At 33.5% G+C, this 21,003-nt stretch overlaps 1 protein-coding gene across 7 annotated transcripts in view; it reads right to left on the reverse strand.

Moving 5' to 3' along the window:
- Nucleotides 1-2,904: 2,904 nt before the first annotated feature.
- The window catches only part of ITIH2 (inter-alpha-trypsin inhibitor heavy chain 2), a 45,932-nt gene continuing 27,833 nt past the window's right edge, over nt 2,905-21,003 (reverse strand). The window contains exons 14-20 of one of the 7 annotated variants that reach the window (XM_074268722.1): nt 18,405-18,544; nt 14,852-15,024; nt 12,445-12,582; nt 11,316-11,429; nt 7,573-7,771; nt 7,128-7,305; nt 2,905-3,556 (exon numbers count right to left, since the gene is read on the reverse strand). In XM_074268722.1, the coding sequence (XP_074124823.1) occupies nt 3,527-3,556; nt 7,128-7,305; nt 7,573-7,771; nt 11,316-11,429; nt 12,445-12,582; nt 14,852-15,024; nt 18,405-18,544 (972 nt within the window). In that variant the 3' untranslated portion in view covers nt 2,905-3,526. Of the gene's footprint in view, nt 3,594-7,096; nt 7,306-7,572; nt 7,772-11,315; nt 11,430-12,444; nt 12,583-14,851; nt 15,025-18,404; nt 18,545-21,003 lie in introns of all 7 variants that reach the window. The other 6 variants (XM_074268721.1, XM_074268719.1, XM_074268723.1 and 3 more) reach the window with 6 other exon arrangements.

The following is a 21,003-nucleotide window of genomic DNA, read 5'->3' on the forward strand; positions in this document are numbered from 1 at the left end:
TCTAGGCAGGGTTGAAGCTTCTTCAAGAGAATCATACCATAATTCCTCATTTAAATCCTCTTGGTCTAGGGAAAGATCTTGATCTTTCCTTTTTTCCTCACACTTCCTCCTCTGTTCATTTTTAGAACTTTTCCTTCTCCTACAACTTTCTTGATAGTTCAAGGCTAATTGAACTATGTTGTAGATATAAAATACTTCTGCAGAAATTGAACGAGGCCCATCCAGACAACCTGAGTTCTCACTTAGTAATCCTAACAGAGATCCCTGGTAATCACTGCTAGTGGCGAGGCTAACACTGATGGGTTGCTTGAATTGGGGAATTCTGAGCTGTAGTAGGTCTTTTAAAGCTGGTTGGGGGCTCTGCACTGAGTCTGGCATAAATATGGTAAGCCTTTAGGAAAAGAGGACCACCATCTGTCTGAGGAGCAAACTAGTCATTGTTGGAAAAAGAGTAAGTTGAAGCTTCTGTGCTAATCTAATAAATTAATAAGTTCAAGGGTAATGCAAAGAAGTACACTACTATTTGATGTAGGACTATATGGTAATAAAGAGATTGAGGAAATAAGCAGAGAAAAAGAAAATTTTATACATATATATATATATATATATATATATATATATATATATATGCAAATAATATGATGTCATACTTGGAAAATCCTGGAGAGTCAACTAAAAAAATCAAACAAAAACCCAACAATAATGATATAAGATATATTCACATAAAATATCAACATTTTTTTATTTTGCCAACAAAATCTAGCAGGAATAGAGAAATTTTATTTAAACTGCAGAATTAATTTATGAAATAGCACACTACCTTGTAAGATAAAGAAAGGAACTATTTGAATAAAATTATAAAATGCTATTTATAAAAATAAAGACAAGCCTAAATAATTGGATCAATGTCACACATGTGAGTAGGCTGAAAAAATGTAATAAAAATAATTGCTATTAAAGCAGGTAGAGAGGTGGTATAGTGGATAGAGTACTGGGCTTGGAAATCAGGAAGATCTGAGTTCAAAAGCAACTTGGGCACTTACTAGCTGTGATGGGGAGAAGGGGTACGCCATAAGCTACTTAACCTTCATTTGCCTCAGTTTCCTCATCTGTAAAATGAGATTAATAATAGCACCTACCTTTCTAAACTTGTTGAGGATCAAATGAGATAATATTTGTAAAATTCTTAGCATATAATAAACACTATAAATGTCAACAATTATTATTAAATTAACTTACTTATTCATTGCCTTACCAGTTAAATTGCCAAAGAATTACTTCAGAAAACTAGGAAAAAGTAATGCTAAAGTTCATTTGAGAAAAGGTAAAAAATTATAAGGGAGATAATGAGGGGAAGAAAGGAGCCTTATCAGCAATCAGATATCAAGCAATGGATACAAAGCAGTAATCATCAAAATGATTTGGTGCGGGTTAAAACAGGTTGATCAGAAAACATTAATTGTACTATATATAGAAGAAAATGAATCTAGTAGCCTAATATCTATTTTTGATAGCCTAGTATTCAATGAACTCTAAAAGTTGAGCTTTTGGGGAAAATACTCAACATCTGACAAAACAACTGAGAAAACTGAAAATCTAGTATAAACCAGGTTTAGATCAACATCATACTATATATCAATATAATATATATGTACTAGATGTAAAAGTATCCTTTTAAATTTGAGGAATCAGAAAATAATTACCAGGAATAAAGAGATTCATAGAAAGAAATTGGACAAATATAATTATATGAAATTAAAAAGATTAAAAAGTATTTTTGCACACACAAATCCAAAGCTTTTAAGAATAAAAAGGAAACAGTTCATCTGAGGGACAAATCTTTGTATGAAGTTTATTGATGCAAGTAAAGAAACTGATTATCAATTGATAAGTGGTCAAGGGTATAAAAAGTTCTCAAGACAAGAAATCTAAGCTAATTATTGCCATATGAAAAAAAATGCTCCAAGTAATAATTGAAGAAATTCAAATTAAAATATCCCTGGGGTATCTCACCTCATACTGATCAACATGAACAAACTTGACAAAAAATGAAAATGACAGACATTTGAGGAGTTACATGAAAATAGGCACATTGATATATACTCTTGATGGAATTGTGAATTGGTAGAGCAATTCTGGAAAACAATTTGGAATTATGCCCCCAAGTTGTATATTTCCTTTGACCCACTGATATTACTATTAATTCTATACCTTAGAGAACAAAGAAAGAAGACAAAGTCCTATATGTTCAAAAATGTTTATGGCAGCATTTTTTTTTTTTGATAATATGAAAAAAGGGAACTAGGATTTGCCTATTGGTTGGAGAAAGGTTGAACAAATTATGATATGTGAATGTAATGGAATTCTTACAATAAGAAATGATGAAGAAGATGGAGGGGGAGAGTAAGGGGATTGAGGCCAGTATAGATGGGAAAAAATACAAATGTTTGATAATTTTAATAAAATTTAATTAAAAAAACTTTTAAAACAGTGTCCAATTTTTGTGTACTCAATGAGGTTGTTTCCTTTAATTCTACCAGGGAATTCTATTCACACTTCATAATGAAGTTCTTGGATGTCAACATTTCATTATCTCTGTTATTTATTCTTTGTTTTCTGTGTCTATATAAACAAAAAGAAGAAACCAAATCTTTCCTTCCTCATATGTATCTGTGAATGCACATGTGAATTTTTTTTCCCATCAGCCCTATGTTTACATGTAAGGAACTTTCCAAGAGGAAATTACCTTTATAAAGCAGGTGGCTTCTTTATTTTTCTATATATACATATATATATATATTTATGTATATAATAAAACTTTAACAAAGAAAAATGTTCACTTTGGAAATATATCCATCATGGAGAAGGATTTTGTTTGGAAATTAATAAATGGTGAAAAAGTTATAACTAATGTATATTTTTATTTTTTCAATAAAATATTAGTAACTCAGGACTATAATGGAGGTTTTAAAAATTGTATTTTTTGAAATAATCAGTTTAACCAGACCTTATTTTGACCACAACTTGGTAATTCAATTTATTGGAAAAAACCAATGTCCAACAATACTTTTAAAGACATATTAACAATATTATTCTTTATCATGTGTAAAAATTATGCTGCAAAAAAAGGATCAACACAAAGTTTGTTTCAAATATTTTGATGGCTTTAAAACCCTGAAATTTCTTTGAAAGATAATTCTTTTTCTCCAACTTTCATTAGTTTGTACAATTTTAGTGACAGGTTTGGTTATTTTTGATATTCCAAAATGCAAAAAAAAATTTAAGATGACAAAAATTTATATAATATTCAAGCTTTTATTTAGACATTTTTAAAAGGTACTTTAAGGAAGCTATATAGCTGAGGGACAAGGTAATCCTTATAATGTCCATCAAGGAAACCTTTCCCACTGTTGTGCACAAACCAGCAAGGAACATCTGTTCCCAGCACCATATCAGTTCTGTAGTCTTTCTGCAAACCCCTGTAAAGAGAGACATTAATTGCAGTTAGATAAGGGATCAGAGGAAATCAAGAGACATATTTCTGCCATGTTTGATGCTAGTTGGAAGATGCCCTTATTTCTACTGTGGTTACCCTGGTGACATGGGGCATCTGAGCATGGGGTGGAAGTGAGGGATTGAGGGATGGGGGAAGATGAAAAGGCAAAGAAAAATTAAGTGCCCAACTGATTTATTTATATTTTTGACACAAAGACATTGGGATATGAACCTTACCAGTAAAGACAGAAGATTAAATAAACAGGAGAAATCAAATTTCAAGGGATTATGGACCAGCTCTTCATGAATTTAAGAATAAATCTCAGGCTTTGTACTTTTTTCATTCTTTTTCTTGTAAGTATGTATAAAAGAGCTAATGGCTCAAAGTCACTGATAAGACAATGAACAAATTCAGGAGTGATTTTTTGTAAGGAAGATAAATATGAATGGCATTCTGAAAGGTTATTGATTATTGCTAGTTTTCATGTTTAATGAAACAATGTTTGCATTTTATAGATAGGTTGAATTTTACGTCCTGTGCAAGTCACTGTCCAGTCAGCTCTCTAATACAGGAAAAAAAGAAACAAAACCCCAAATCCTTATGGACATATAAGGCAGAATTTAAACTAGCTTTTACCCTGTGAAGAAAGGATAATTGAACAATTTGCTAACTGTTCTTGTTATTTTATAATGTACAAATATATCCATCAAAGGTGAGCTGTTAGTGGTGCTCATAACTGCCACAATTTTAAGTTCTCTCTCTCTCTCTCTCTCTCTCTCTCTCTCTCTCTCTCTCTCTCTCTCTCTCTCTCTCTCTATATATATATATATATATATATATATATATATATATATATATATATGTTTGTGTGTGTGTGTGTGTGTGAGAGATTTGGTAAGTTTGAGGCAAGAAAAGTTTGATACTCTTTTATTGCCTCTACTTTATTTTGGAGTGGAATTCAATACCTAAAGGAACAAATGTCAAAGGCTTATGTGTTTAGCTAATCCTTGTTGTGCTTTTTCAGACTTCATTAGCTTGGACTGTTATGTGTGAGTCCTTTTCATTTATCTCATTCCTTCCAGAGTTTTTAGGGCAGAAAATGACCACTTGGCAATGTAAGGAGTAATACTGAGGAAGGGAGGTGACAGGTATTATTTATCAGAGAGCTAGAGTCCCATGCTTCCCTTTTGTACTCACCTCATGACAGATCTGAGCATAAAATAGGTTTGTGAGGTCACAAGTGAAAAGAAAAGCATTGATGGGTATATGAAATTTAGGGAGCCAAAGAAAGGGGTAAGAGAGCCTGCAAAATACAGGTTTCTGCCCCTGAGAAATAGAAACAAATTTTCTTTAGGACATGAGATGTAGAGGATCGTTGAAAGGTAAAGAAAAACAGCCAATCTCATTATCAATTGTTCTTAACATAGCCTTATTGCGTTTTTGAGCTAGCTTATCTGGCTATTAAATGAACTGCAGCAGATAGAACTCTCACCCTGGAGTTGGGAAGATCTCAGTTCAAATCTAGCTTCAGACACTAGCTATGTAACCTGGACAAGTCACTTAACTCTGCCTCAGTTTCCTCATTTGTAAAATGAGCTGGAGCAGAAAACCAAAAAAAATCCCAAATGGGGTCACGAAGAGTCAGACATAAATGAAAGATCTGAACAATCTGTTAAATACTTTCAGTGTAAAACTGTAAGCTTTAATATTAAAATTCTACCTGTTCTTTCAAAAGATAATCAAATTTGAGGATAGAGAAGACTTCAGAGATCATCTAATCCAACCAGTATTCAGTCACAATATCTTCAACAATAGTCCTGATCAATGAACATCCATCTGAAAGATGTCCAGTGATGAGACATGTAGCATTCCTCAGGCAAATCATGCCATTTTAGGGCTGCTCTAATTGTTAGGAAATTTTCCTGAATGACCAAAATTTGCCTTTCTGCAACTTTCATTCATGGCTCCTATTTCTTCCCTTTAAGGGCAAGACAGTGATGATTCTAATTAAAAAAATTTAATACCTGTCTCACAAGGAGTCATAAATTTGTAGCAAGAAGAAAACTTACAGATCACCTAGTCTAATATCCACTTAAAATTATTTAATTTTTCATTTGGGGAATAAAACAAGTATTTCCCAAACAAGTTATATATAAAAAAGATGTTTTCACACTAAACTGCAAATCTGTTATGTACAATTTGCTATTCCTTTTAGAGTTATAATAAATTTATCATGTAAACTTCTTTTTTTCTTTGCCCTACATGAACCTCTCTCCCCACCTTAGAAATGTAGTCAGGATCAGAAGGGAAGCAGAAAATTGTGGAAAAATTTTTTATAGATAGTTTTTCAGAGAAAGATCTAATATCTCAAATATATAAAGAACTTTGTAAATCTATAAAAATGTTTATAGATTTACAAAATCTGTAAGAATGTGAGTCATTCCCCAATTGATAAATGGTCAAACTATATGAACAGGTAGTTTTCAGATGAAGAAATCAAAATAATTTGTAGTCATATAAAAAAAAAAACAGTTTTCACCTTTTACAGTTAAAAAACCAAGACCCATAGCCCTAAGATGACTTGCTCATGATAATGCAGGATTTTAGAGCACAGATTTTAGTCCTTTCTCTAATTCAGGACTCTTTCCATAGTACTACTGCCTCAGCCGTAGTATCGCCGATAGATCTCTCCTATTCAGGCTAAATAGACCCTTTTTCTTCAGTCAATCTTAGGGTAGTATGGGCTCTAGCATCCTAAATATCCAGGTTGCTTCCTCTGTACATCAACATTCTTTCTATAGTATAGTACACAGAACAAAACACCATACTTTGGTTATGGTTGGGCAGCTAGCTGGCACGGTAGATAGGGTACCAGGCCTGGAGTCAGGAAGACCTGGTCACAATAGCAGTGTGACCTTGGGCAAGTCATTTAACCCATTTCCTTCAATTTATTCATCTGTAAAATGGACTGGGAAAGAAAATGCCAAACCATTCCAGTGTCTTTGGCAAGAAAACCTCAAATGGGGTCATTGAAGAGTTGTAAACAACTTAAGTGACTGAATTAATTGAACAACCAGATATGGTCTGGACAAGGAGAGCTTCTTGAATACTATGGCTCTTTAAATTGTTTCATTTTATGATTGTGGAATCTTGTCTGTGAGGAAACTGTTTGATCTTTGAAATAGCTTTCATTCATTCTTCTGAATCAACAGGTTAGGTTCTTCCCAGAAACATAGAATCCCAGGGTTAGAAAAGACCTTAGAATTCATTTGGCCAAAGGTATATCTGAACAAGATTGCTCTCCATAATAAAATATATTTAATTTATTAATAATTAATTAAGAATATTTAATAATAATATTTTCAAAAAGAGTTGCAGCCTTTGTTTTGAGATGAGTTTTGGGGAGTCCATTGTTTCCCAAGACAACCTATTCTCCTTTTAGTAAGTTTTCTCTCTTACATCAAGCCTAAATTTATGTAATTTCAATCTTTAATCTTCATGATCTCTATTATGATCAATAATTAATCCGTGGTCTACTCCAATAACAGCTTCTAACTTAGAAAAGAAAGCCATTTTAAAGTCTTAATAATCCTTAGAGACTTGATGGTAGCTACCATTTTCTGACAAATACTTTACCTATTAGTCCATGGGCATTCGGTGAAAACTTGTTTGTAGGAGGAATATAAATACCCAAGAAGTCGACATTAATGGGATGTTTCTTCCAAACTCGATGCAGTAAGACTGAGAAGGACATATCTCCATCCAGGGTAATGTTCACAGTCTTTTCTTTTTTCATTGAGACAAATAACCTAACAAAGGAATAAGGACAAGTAAGATTAAGTTTTTTTTCTGGATAGACCTAGAGAGCAGCTCTCTCAACCCCAACAACAGTCATGAGCATTTCTCCCTACTGATCCTCATAGATTTTGTGTTAAAAAGCATTAGCAAGACATTGTTAATGTAGTTGTTACTTAGGTCATTATTTCACGTTTAGATCAATGGGATATCAATATATTGGTTTTGATTTCCAAGGTGAAGCATAAATGAAAAAAAAATTGGGATACAATAGTACTTACTTTTTATGAACAATGTGAACCGTGTCCAACCATGACAAAATGGTAGTATGGAGACCATTTTTCAGGGTGATTGCCTCTGTACTAATTTCAATTTTTATGTTGTGGTTTTGGAAATAAAATGCTAATTTTCCAAAATAGGTACTTAGTTTTTTATTCTTAAGCCTCTTGGCACCAATGAGCTCTCCATTCACCAATACACCTATAAAAAGAAAAATATTTTTCTATTATATATGTTTTTTATTATGTATATTTTATATATATATATATATATATATACACAATATATATATTAAAAGTAATATTCCCTTTATTTTCCTTTTCTATAAACATTTAGTAGAAAGAAAGAACATTTGTTAAGTGTGTAGTATATACTTGGCATTGTGCTAAATGCTTCAAATACAAGACAACAAAATAGTCCCTATTCTTGAGAAATTAAAATTCCAATATGAGAGGAGGAGACCTAAAAAAAGGGCAGTGAGAACCTGTGTGAGATGGGAATATCTGCTGGGGAGGAACAGAGAAGGTAGTGAAACTTAGAGAGCCATTGAGTAGCGGAGAAATGAGCATAGCTCGAGTCTCTTATGTAACTGTTCTGAATGAGAAAGTGAGCAGGTAGGAAAGTCTCAGGGCAGAGGTTTCTCCAAGTTGGCTGGTGAGGAGGCAAGGCAGTGAAGAAATTTGGAGAGTGAGTTGAATAGAGGGAATAAAAGGGTGATTGACTGGGACTCTTCATGAAATTGTGTTCCAGGTGAAGGAGAGCAGGGTCTCAGCACAGAGATTTCTTCAAAGTGGGAATACAACTAATTAGGAGATAAAGTCTGGATAAAGCTGTTGAAATTGCTAATTTACGGACTTTCCCCCTCTATATTAAAAACATTTAATATCCTTTATAAGTAATGTCTCCTCTCATAAAATCTTTTCCCAATGCTTTCTTGAGGTGCAGAGGACATCCTGCTTGAAGCAAGTTCTGCCATAGTGAAAAAGGCTTCAGGTATGGTTTTGGGAACAGAATAGATGAGCTATTCACCAGCTCAATTAAGGAAAGAGAGGCTCATTGTCAGCAGGATGAGAGGTAGGTGCTGAAGTCTTTGACCAAAGCAACCCATGAAACAACAAAATAATTTAACATTGCCCTCAGTCCTATATATCCACTTTCCATTTATGCAATGATGATAGGGAAATGGGTCCAGAGGGTCCAGAGAAGGTGCTAAGAATTACATCATGTTTTAGCATCTATTAATTATCAATAGTATAGAAATAGAATGAAAAGAATAGTAGCACAGGTTTTTGTGAGGATCAAATGTGATAATATATGTAAAATGCTTCATAAATCTTTAAATGTTATATATTAATTATTGTTATTATTATTAATAAAACAAACACACATATTTGACCTGAAAAAGAAAATTTACATAGATCATATGCAATTATAGTTTAAGTGCTTCATAGATATCTAGATTGGTGTTATATAAATATCTGCTCTTATTATGAGTAAGTATATATTAATAATATATAACAATATTTATTAGAAATAAGATACATATCCATATTTGAGTTGAATAAGAAGAAGAATAACCTATATGAAATTATGTTCCAAATCACAGATAGAATAAATGTAAATTTAAAATAACTCTGAATTGTCACATTCCTGAAACTCAACTAAGCCAAAATGCTCCAAATATTTATAAAAAGAGAAAAAGAGGACAACAAATATAGGCAAAGTTATTAGCATTTTTATAAGGATTTTTTTTATAATCAGTAACAAAAGAAATTATATTTCAATTTTAGTATTTCAATCTTTAATGAGCTATATGAAGAAGATAAAATATCACTTAAAAGAACGAAATCAAGAAGAATGGATGGACTAGGGCAATACACTAAAGAAGAAGTCTGTGTACAAGCAACACAATTCTGAAAGTCTTAAAGGCAGCTAGGTGGTACAGTTGGTTGTGTTGGGCCTGGATTCTGGAAGATGTGAATTCAAATCCAGAATTAGACCGTCGCTAGTTGTGTGACTCTGGGAAAGTCACTTACCCTGTTTGCTTCAATTTGCTCATCTGTAAAATGGGCATAATAACACTTATTTCCCAGGGTTGTTGTGAGGATCAAACAAAATAATAATTATAAAGTATTTAATACATCACCTGGCCCAAAGTAAGCACTATACATTTTATTATTAGTAATCTATAAATGTGTATGAAGTTATCAAAAGATACACATAGATTCTTTTTTTTTTAATCTTCCTGAGTTTTATTGTAGTTGTCCCTTCCCCCCCCCCCCCCTGAGGCTGGGGTTAAGTGACTCACCCAGGGTCACACAGCTAGGAAGTGTTAAGTGTCTGATACCAGATTTGAACTCAGGTCCTCCTGAATTCAGGGCTGGTGTTCTATCCACTGCGCCACCTAGCTACCCCGATTATCTTTAATAGTAAAAAAAAAAACACAAAAAACCAAAAAAACTGGGAAGGAAGCAAAGAATTTAGCTTTTATAAACAATTTTCTATTGCAGATTTTATCTTTGTAGTCATACAAGTGACTGAAAGTTTTAAAGAATACAAAATCTCAAATGGGTTTGGTCATTATGAAAAAGGTTAGAACAAAAATGGAGTCTAGATGGATGAAAAATGCTTATTGTCCAGATGAGAACAGCTACTAAGTGTCTGAAGCTAAGTTTGAACTCAGGAAGAGGAGTCTTCCTGATTCCAGCATTCATCCTCTGGGCCAACTAGCTGCCCATCATTACAAGCCTCCTTCTAGTGATGCTATATGCCTATGAATCTTGGACCATGTCAAAGACTAAGAGAAAAAAGTTAAAGATGTTCAAGGGTGGTGTAAGTTTCAACATATTGGTGCCCATTGGGAAACGCAAGATTGGAAGATAGATAGCTCATTTTATATGAAAGGGAGGACAACAGTATCCTTTGAGAAATCATGTATAAGAATTGTCCAGGATGAGAAGGCATACTTATGTGGTTTGTACTGATGGAAAGAATATCCATATTGATTAGCTCCACTAATACATTTAAGTGTAGAAAAAGATGAAATCTCTAAAGTTCATTACCCCATAACTTGATATTTGAAAATGATAAAAAGTTTTTTCCAGTATGAATTAAAGTTAATGGAATTTATTACACAGTTCTCAGAATGTTTTTCCTTCTAAAACCACAAAACTTTTGGAATATAGTTGAAACAATGGTGAATTTTGAATTCCAATTATGATTCCTATTACTAACCATATGACCTTGAACATATACCAGTCTCGCTAAGCTTCTATAAAATAGGGACAAATATACTTCAGACAGACAGGTATGCTAGCTAGCATAGAGGGTCATTTCATTTCAAATGAAATAATGTATGAAAAAATGATTTTGAAACTAAAATATTGTATACAAAGATAAGGCATTACCATCAATAAATCAATGAACAAGAATTAATTAAGAACCTGTTATATGCCAGATACTCTGTATAAACTACAGCTATACATGCAGGTGATTTAAAGAATGATACAGTTCCTGTCCTTGGGGAACTTATGTTCTATTATGTTCTATCATGTACACATATATGTATAATATGTAAAATTTTTACAAAATAATTTTCACAATTTCCCAATAATTCTGTGAGCTAGGGAAATATGAAGTTTCCATAATGGTGGTATAAAGAAAATGATTATTAAGTAGTGTGATGAAGTATAAGAAATGCAGCATTTAGTTTGACTGGATTAAATGTAATTTATTTTTCACTTACCTGTCCCTGGATCAGAAACCAAGTTGAGAATTTTACCAGGTTCTGAATCAATATTGAAACAAATGTTCTTTTGACTCTTCGGGAGGTAAATGATGAAATGTGGGTCGTTTTCAACTGAAAAATAAACACAGAAAGTAAAAAAGCAAATAGGAAAGGAGCAAAACTAAAATGGTTTTTAATATCTTCCCAAATAGTTTCACTTATGCTTTATAAACAAGTTATTATCTAAAGCATTTTTTATAAAAAAATTAAATATGTCCAAAGCCTTTTAATGTTGCATCATAGGAGATAGAGGATTCTGGGTTATTTGACTTCTGGCAACCTCTTTACAGAACTTGATAGATTATATTCCTATTGTCTATGAAATAGCCTTGAATTTGGAGAGGCTCAACTCCAGGTTGTCCAAAGGTGATATTGACTTTGTCTCAAAGTCTATCTGCTGTGTTATATAGCAGTTGTAGTTTTTTTGTTTTTTTTTTTGGTGAAAATATTAACTATACCAAAATATTTAAGTACTTACCAAAATAAGTAGAAAATGCATATCACTAAGCTATTATGACCTCAGTTGCAGTTTAAAATATATACAAGAACAGAAATGAGGAAACTACATTGACAGGATTTTTCTGTTGTTGTTGTTCTCTATTCTCTATCATGCTACATTGGTTTTATATCTGCCTTTTTGACTAATTCTTCTCCCTCTCCATCTCTTCCCATAAGCCCATCCTCTCATCTATGGACATTTCCCAAGATTTTGATTTTTGTCATCTGTCATCTTTACAAACTGTTCTTAAGAGAATTTATTATCGTCATAGCTTTATACTCATCTGCTCATAGTATATACTTAATAAATGTGTATTGAAGTTGATTTATCTTCACATCAGAAAACTTAATACCCCTAGATTTTTGAGCTAAAAACAGCTGTTTCTGCTTCAAAAAATCACTACATTGTTCTGGTTTTGGCGTAGGATTTATCTCCTTTTTTTTTCTAGAAGTGAGTCATGTTGAATTAAAAAAAAAACCCCTCTATTTTTTGGAATATGAATCCTGCCTTGCAAAATAGAAAAGTTTTATAAGATTGTACTCGAAATGCAATGTGGGAAGTGACGAGAAGGGTCCAAAGATATTTTACCTCTCATTACGTGAGGAGGAGGAGTTGCTACAAGCACTTGAGCTTGCTTCATGCTCATTGGACCCATTGTTGGTGAAGGTTTGGCCCAAGAAGGAATTGAACTTTGAGCAGTCTTCTTGCCACTGGATAATAAGACACCTGTATAGACAGAAAAATGGATTCTAGTTATCAGTTATAGTCCAAGAATGCACTATAAATCTTGTCTATTTAATTTGCAGTATCCCTTAACTATAGATCCTCTCTTTTCATTTTTACCTCTCTATTCCTTTCCTTTTTCAATCATGTTAATGTGGGGCAGCGACTATAGTATTTTAAAAATTATCATCTTTATTGGAAGATTATTAATAGATGTAGTTATTTAAATAACTACATCTATTAATAATCTTCCAATAAAGATGATAATATGAAGTCATTAAAACAAATTATCTCAAAGGGCCTTTATTTCTTTAAGATTCTATGATTCTACAATTCTAAAAAGATCATTTATTGTTGGACCTCAGCAAAAGTTAAAACTAGTTATCCAATTATGCATACTTAAGTAAGTATAGCTCTTTTAAAAGATGATACATAGGTTCTTTTAGCAGCTGATGCTGTTAGGAGTTGTCATGCCCCTAAGATCTTGAACCTCAGCTAGATATCTTTATTTCTTGACTCTTGGAAACTTGGGAGCAATTATATAAGGGTAATCCTTGTTGTTTTTACAGTTATTTCATTTGCGTCCAACTCTTCATGATCCTGTTTAGGATTTTCTTGGCAAAGATACTAGAGTAATTTGCCATTTCTTTCTCTAGCTCGTTTTACAAATGAGGAAGCTAAAGCACACAGGAGTGAGTGATTTGCCCAGAGTCACACATCTAGTAAGTATCTGAGGCCAAATTTGAGCTTGGGTCTTCCTGATTCCAAATCTGATGTTCTATCCACTCTGCCACCCAGGGGTGATCTTTGGCTCTCCTTGAACAATCAATGATTATTTCCCCTCAAACCACCACTGGTATGAGAAGTCCTGTATAAAACTGGGGAGGCAAACTCAATGTAATTCCTTTCCACTGTAGATTTGAAACAACTAAAGAGAATTCATAAGCAGAGAAGACGGGGACATGGGAAGAGAAAAATATAATGTACTTGCTTCCATCTGTTTAGTTAGTGCTAAGCAGCTCTATATTTGCAGCAGAAATGAAATGAAGACAGAATTGTAGACTTTGGGGGGGTGTCTAGAATTTTAGGCTTGGTGGTTGTGGTAAAAGGAGATTCCCCATTCCATGATTAATTTAATATCTATCTATCTAATTAATTAATTAAGCTAAATTAATCAGGAACAGAAACTAAAAGATGTTGATTAAAAATATCATTAGCTACCCCAAGCACAAAAGGAAAATGTCTTAATAACGAGTGAGAAAGAGAGTTCATTTCAGCCAGTTGATCATTTCTAGCTCTGTAGGCATTTTCCTAATTCTGATCCCATATTTTTATCTAGCAATCTTCTCATCTTGATTTGGTTTTCCAATTAGATTGGAAAGGAGAGATTCTCCCACTATAAAAAATGAAACTGGTTTTCTGATAAAAATTATTCTCCTTTTTTCCAAGGCCTTGATGACTCTCAAAACAATTAGTCATCAAGGAAATGAGAAAAATAACTTTGGAGAAAGTTGGTGGCAGAGGTATAATCTTGTTATACCTTAAACTCACAACCAATATACCCTGGCATCAAGTGACTCTCACCTTGTTAGTTCCTAGAACATGGAACTCATAGAACATCACCTGCCTCCAGGCATTTTCACTGTCTGTAGCCCATACTAAGAATTCTCTTCCTCTTCCTAGTTTCCTTCAAGTCCCAGCTGAAATCGCACTTTCTACACAAGGGTTTTTCCAATCCCTCTTAATTTTAACGATTTTCCTCTGTTGATTATTTCAGATTTATCCTGTATATATCTTGTTTGTACACATTTGTTTGCATGTCATTTCCCCCATTAAACTATGAGTCCTTTATTCAGGGACTGTCTTTTGACTGCCTTTGTATTAACACAATAAAGTAATGTGCCAATACTTAAAACAATTCCTGAAACATAGTAGGTACTTGAGTGAGATCACAAGATCTCTTTTTGAATATCAAACTACTACCTGTCATTTAGCACTAACAAGGCTGAAAACATAGATAGCATTTACTATGATCTGTGCAGAGTTTCTCAAATGTGTTTCACAGATATCAATCACTAAGGAAGGGAAATAAAAAGGACCAATAGAATGACTATTCCAAAGTCCACCCCATAAAACAGCTAGAGAACTTATTGACATAGGCCAAAAATTGCAACAGTGGAGCTGAGCCTGGTAGTGACACAGGAGGCCCTAGTCTTTGATCCAGAATCAAAGAGAGAGTCTGTATGCTTCTGGGCTAAATGGAAATACTAACCCTGACAGCAGGGTCTTCGTTGGTCCATTGGAGAGTCTGCCAACATCCTCTCATCCCCATCAGCACTTTCAATCAGCATGGCAGTAAGTGGACTTACAACATGATGGTCCAAAGACATCTGCAGGATGGTTCTTGTTATTTTCTTTTTGTCAATATTTGTAGTAGCCAGACTCCTATATTCAATGGATAGGGGGAGAATCCAAACAAACCATCACAAAAAACATACTAGAATGAATTAGAAAATTGTTTTGGGGATCCAAATCTGGCTTCTATGTTTGTGGGGAAATGCTCAGTTGATTACTGTCATGATATAATGATTATAATGCTGTATCAAGGTAGTCAAAATTCTATATGTGCTACAAATTTATTGGTTAAACTTTAAAAAGTTTAGTTGCTGTTTTCTTTTGTTACATCATCATAGTTATCTCCAGTATCTTTCTTCTTCTCTCTCCTAGCCAGACATTCCATATAACAAATGGTACTTTTTTAAAAGAAGAAAATAATCAGCACAACTGATTTTGGGGGAAGACACAACTATAAAAGGGTAAGATTAGGGGTGTCTTCAAAGTTTTTTTTATAAATTTGAGCCCTGCTTGTTCTTTAAAATTTTATGTTAAATTTTTTTTTTTTTTTTTGGTGTTTGGAGATTTTTTTCCATTTATAATTGTAGCTATTTTACATATTGTTTTCTTGGATTTGCTAAGTTCATCAGTTTATTAGATCTTTTCATACTATTCATTGATACTCATCTATTCATGATATTCATTAAATACATAATTTCTTACAAAACAGTATTATTCCATTAAATTCATATAATTTGTTTAGCCATTCCCAAAGGGCATTTACTTTGTTTCCAATTCTTTGCTATCACAAAAAATGCTTTATAAATATTTTTGGCATATATGAGGATTTTCTTCTTATCCATACCTTTCTTGGAGTATAAACTCAGTAATGGAGTCTCTGGCTCAAAAATGGACATTTTAATTACCTTATTTGCATAATTACAAATTGCTTTCCAAATGATTGTATCATTTACAGCTTCACAACAACATATTAGTGCCTTCCAATGTCAATTAGTGATATTTTGTATTATTTTTGCCAATTTGCCAGTTTACATGGTACAGAATTTATTAATCTTTAGTCAGATCATTTTGCCTTTATAAAAGTGTTCTTCACCTTGATTTCATCAAGCTTGTGGTTCATAACCTTACCTTCATCACAGAATTACTCTGTAGTGCTTTAGTCAAAGAATTTCTTATTTGCCTGAATTATTTCCTATATACTAACTCACTTTTGCTTTGACTATTGATAAAGGCAATCTTTATAAACAAATATATACATTATAAATTTATAGATTGAATGCCATACCATTCCAACTACCAAAGGATTACTTTGTAGAACTAAATAAATAATAATGACATTCATGTGGAGAAGCAAAAGGTCAAGATTCTCAAGGGAAATAATAGGAAAAAAAGTACAAAGGAAGCCAATTATTGTCATTCAGATCTTAAATTACACAAGTCAAAGCCATAATTATCAAAACTATTTGATAACACTAGTAATAGGTAACATTTACATGCTGCTTTTTATGTACTGAGCAGTATGCTAAATAATGTCATGATATAATGACATTATATAAAAACAAAAACAACAACCCAAACTAGAAAAGTTTATTGGTGGAACAGGTTAAAAAAACAAAATCCTGAAGCAAACATAGCAGCAAAGTTCTTGATAAATCAAATGTCTCTATTTTGGACAAAAACTACTAGAAAATCTGGAAAACTATCTAGAGGAAATCAAGTTTAGTTAAAAAAAATTTACACAGCATACTGTAATCAATAGCAAATGGACACATGACTTAAATAAAAAGAGGTCATATAAAAATTGGAGGAGAAGGAATGGATATGCCTTTCACAATTATCGTTGGGGATAAAATTCTTTCCTAAACAAAGGATTGAGGAAATCATAAATAGCAAATGGATAGTTTAGATTATATAAAATTGAAAGCTTTTGCACTAGCAGAATAAATGTAATTAGAAATAAAAGGGAAATAATTAATTGGAAAAAATCTTTGTAGCAATTTCTGACAAAATCCTATTATCAAAAATAAAGAATTGATGCAAATATACAGAACCATACCCCCTGTAGATAAGTGGGCAAAAGAGATAAATAGGGAATTTTTAAATAGAGGAAATTTTTCAATACATATGGAAAAAAATTTTTCCAAGTCATTGATATGAGAAATGCAAGTTAAAAAAAAACAACCCAAGTTTCCATTTCATACCCATCAATCAGATTGAAAAATATGACAAGAGAAAAAGAGAAATCAGAGACACTTTGAGGATGCAGATATGGTAATAAACTTGTTGAAGCTGTGAATTGGTTCAATTGCTGTGGGAAATAATTTTGACTATCTTATAAGTTATGAATCTGTATAAACTCCTTGACCTTATTGATTCTTATTAGTAACATCCCAGTGAGGTGAAGGACAGAGTGAAAGAACCCATGTGTACAAGAATACTTATAGAAATAGCACATTTTATTATAGCACAAAACTGGCAACAAAATTGATACAATAGCCTGTGGGAACTTTTGAAGTCATGATCAGTCTTTGCTTTTGTCAGAATTCTGAATATAGCAATTTTATTACTATTACCAGTTGAGAAAATGCATTTTTGCAAAAGTGGGGGAATATAAGTATGAAATATTATATATGCTGTATGATATATATTGTATATTACTTAAAATTTTTTTCCTTCTTTTTAAAACAAATCATTGCAAGGGATAGCTTGCTGGTTAGAAAAGTGGGTGGGAATATATTCAGAAGTTAAAGTGATATTAAAAAATCAAAGATATAGGTAGAAATATGATTAAAATGGAATTGAATAGGAGTAGCCATTAAGATACTGAAATAGTATAATGTGGGTTTGTGGAATCTCCTTTCCTGGTGATTTCCAAGACAATGGCAGATGCTCATATGTATGGATGGAGAGTGTAGGTATAGGCCAAAATGAGGGCTGAGTAGCAGACTAGGTGAACACTGGATACTCAGCCAATCTTGATCAATAATTTTCTGATATCAGAATCGTATGTCTTCATATAATGGGAAGAGTCCAAGGTGCAAAGTTTAATGATTTGGGTTCAAATCCCTCTCTGACTCTTCTTTTTGACCATAAATAGAACACTTCGTCTCATTCACTGAGTTTTAATTTACTCATGTGCAAAATGAAGACAATAAAATTTATACTACCCATCTCACCAAGTTGTTCTAAGGAGTATATTTTGTAAATTGTTAAAGTGCTGTATAAATATCAGTATTCAAGAATGAATCCAACTTAGTAGTAGTTTGGGGTTTAGCTTCAACCATCCACAACCATTTGTTAGACTCCTATGTATTAGTCGCCATACACTGTTGTTAAGTGCTGGGGTAAATACTTATCCAAACTGTTTTCCTGTTTACCGTCTTCTTGGGAATCACTGAAAATTTCTGATCTGTATGTCAAGAAAGTACTCTAAGAAAACGATCATTTAGGAGATGTTCTTTCTTGCTTACCTTTCAGCTAGAAGTTGGTTTATGGTTAGATAAGCCCATAACTTCCTGGTGAAATCAGGGTCTGCATGCTTGTCCTTTGATAAAAAGGCATCCAAGCCATCCATTTCTGTGAGAGTGTCCATGACTAACTGGGCATTGGCCTGAAGGATAAAAAGTTGCATTGAAATAAGTCTAAGAAGTAGATCCATCAGTTGACATTTTGGTGTCTACGGTGTGTAGAATCACTATGGGTGGCGTAGTGGCAGTAATATTCTTTTTTTAAGGGAAGTCTTTAAGGGAGCAAATATAATCAACCATCTCCTACCCCATTAAGAACTATTGAAAATGCTATATAAGTATATTAATAGATCAGGATGCTAGAAGTTAGAAAATGCTAGATCAGGATTAGTGAGAATGCTAGATCAGTAAATGTTAATTTTAAAAACTTCCCTAGATTTTAAGTACCCATTTTAGGTTTTCAGTTCTTCTCAGAGGTATCAAATAGCAGCACTGGTCTTTTGGCTCAGACCTATCATTTCAGGAAGAGTTGGAATTCCAGGTGAGGAAACTCCCTCTACCAATAGTGATCAATAATTATTCTGAAATAATGGACTTAGGGGGTACTAGATAGTGCAGTGGATAGAGAATCAGCCTTGAAGTCAGGAGGACCTGAGTACAAATCTGGTCTCAGACACTTTAACACTTCCTAGCTATGTGACCCTGGGCAAGTCATTTAATCCCAAATGCCTCAGGGAGAAAAAAAAAGAAAATTGCTTGGGGAAAGCAAGAGGTTAAATCACTTGCCCGGGGGAACAAAGCTTTTATGGGTCTGAAGAAAGACTGAAACCCAGATAGTCCTGACTCAGAGATAGGCTTTCCATTTTCCATCTTAAACAATCACTGAACCCCAGGAACCCTGAGAACTTTCTCAGGTGAGTCTTGATGACTCAATTAAACAGTTATGTTAACCAGGTGTGAACTGGACTGTTTAAATAACTAGGGGCATATATCAAAGTAGAAGTTTGGAATCAGAGAAAAGTTCTGGTGGAAGAGAGAGTACTTCAAGAGCTGAACCAGAAAGAACTAGTAGCACAAGGGTCTCAGACAAAAGGAGAGAAAATGAAGACTGAGATGTGGCAGATAAGGGAGAAATCAAGAAGGGCCAAACCCAAGCCAGAAATAGATAAAAGGTGATTTTGAGGGTTCAGATTTTTACATAGTCCCCTGGGGGCAGGCAGAGACTATGTCTGTGTTCTAGAAAGGGGGAGGAGAAAAGTGGAGTGCTTTATCAACTAGGTGGTAAAATGGATAGATCCCAGGATTTGGAATCTTGAATTTAAATATTGCATCAGATACTGGCTGTAGTGTGACTCTGGGCAAATGACTTTGTCTCAGTTTCCTCCTCGGTAAAGTGAAGACAATAATAATAGCACTTACGCCCAGGACAGTTCTGAAGATCAAATAATTATTATAGAGCATGGTAGGGCACCTGGCACATAGTAAGTTATACACACCGATATGTACATATATTAGCTACTATTATTATTAATTAGAAATAGTATGTGGGTATGTCTTGAGGGGCAGTGCCACGAGTAATGTGATCCTCAGTTGTTTTGGAATTGTAGCAGCAAGTGTTTCACCACAGATGAAATCTCTATTTTCAAGTGAGTCTACTTCATTTGCAGTGTCATCTTCCATGATTTCATTTGTGGCTACTTCAGGACCTTTGTGACATCTTCTATAAACTCATTCTAGACTATTTTAAGAGGATCAGTAGTCACCAGGAGAATATAGCTCGCTGACTCTTGAGTCAGAGGACCTGGGTTCAAATCCTACCTAGGAGCATCTTGTTTGAGTGACCCTGGGCCTTTGGCCTTCATTTTCCTTTTCTGTAAAATGAGGATCTTCAGGGTCTCTTCTGTCCTTTGATTTATGAGCAGCTAGCTCAGTATCCAGGAATTTGACTACAACACTTGCAATTCCTGTCACCTATTATAGTTTTTCTACTGAAGGTAGTGAAGTTTTGAGCAGCCCGTTTTCTAGGCTGAGCAATTTTTCTCCTCACCCCCACTCCATAAATGTAAATTATCAAAATTTAATCCATTGGTTTGACTCCATACTCTATTGGACAAAGAAGCTAATGGTTACCACTCCTTTTCAGTCAAGATGTAGCTGCTCAAACATCTCATAATTTCTTTGGGGTGGGGTAAAAATAAGACCATTTCTAATAAGAATTTGTTATCCATCAATTCTTTCTCAAGCTTTGCAGACACTTTCACAATGTCATAGAATTACAGAATTTTGGAGTTGGAAGAGGTCTCCATGATTAATGAATCCAACCCATACTCAAAAACTGAAAAGGAGTTTATCTTTGCCATGATATGTTTGACAAATGATCATTCAGCCTTTGTGTGAAGTCCTTCATTGAGAATAAGCCTACCACTTCCTGAAACAACCCATTCTCCTTTTTGGATAGCTTATTTGTTAGAAAGTTTTTCTTCATTTTGTCTCTAAGTTTGCTTCTTGGTGACTTTCATCCATTGTTTTTGATTTTATTTACTAGGGAATAAATTAAAAAAACCTAATTCCCCTTCCATATGACAATCTTTCAAAATACTTG

This window comes from Sminthopsis crassicaudata, chromosome 5 (assembly GCF_048593235.1).
Source record: "Sminthopsis crassicaudata isolate SCR6 chromosome 5, ASM4859323v1, whole genome shotgun sequence".
Taxonomy (NCBI): domain Eukaryota; kingdom Metazoa; phylum Chordata; class Mammalia; order Dasyuromorphia; family Dasyuridae; genus Sminthopsis; species Sminthopsis crassicaudata.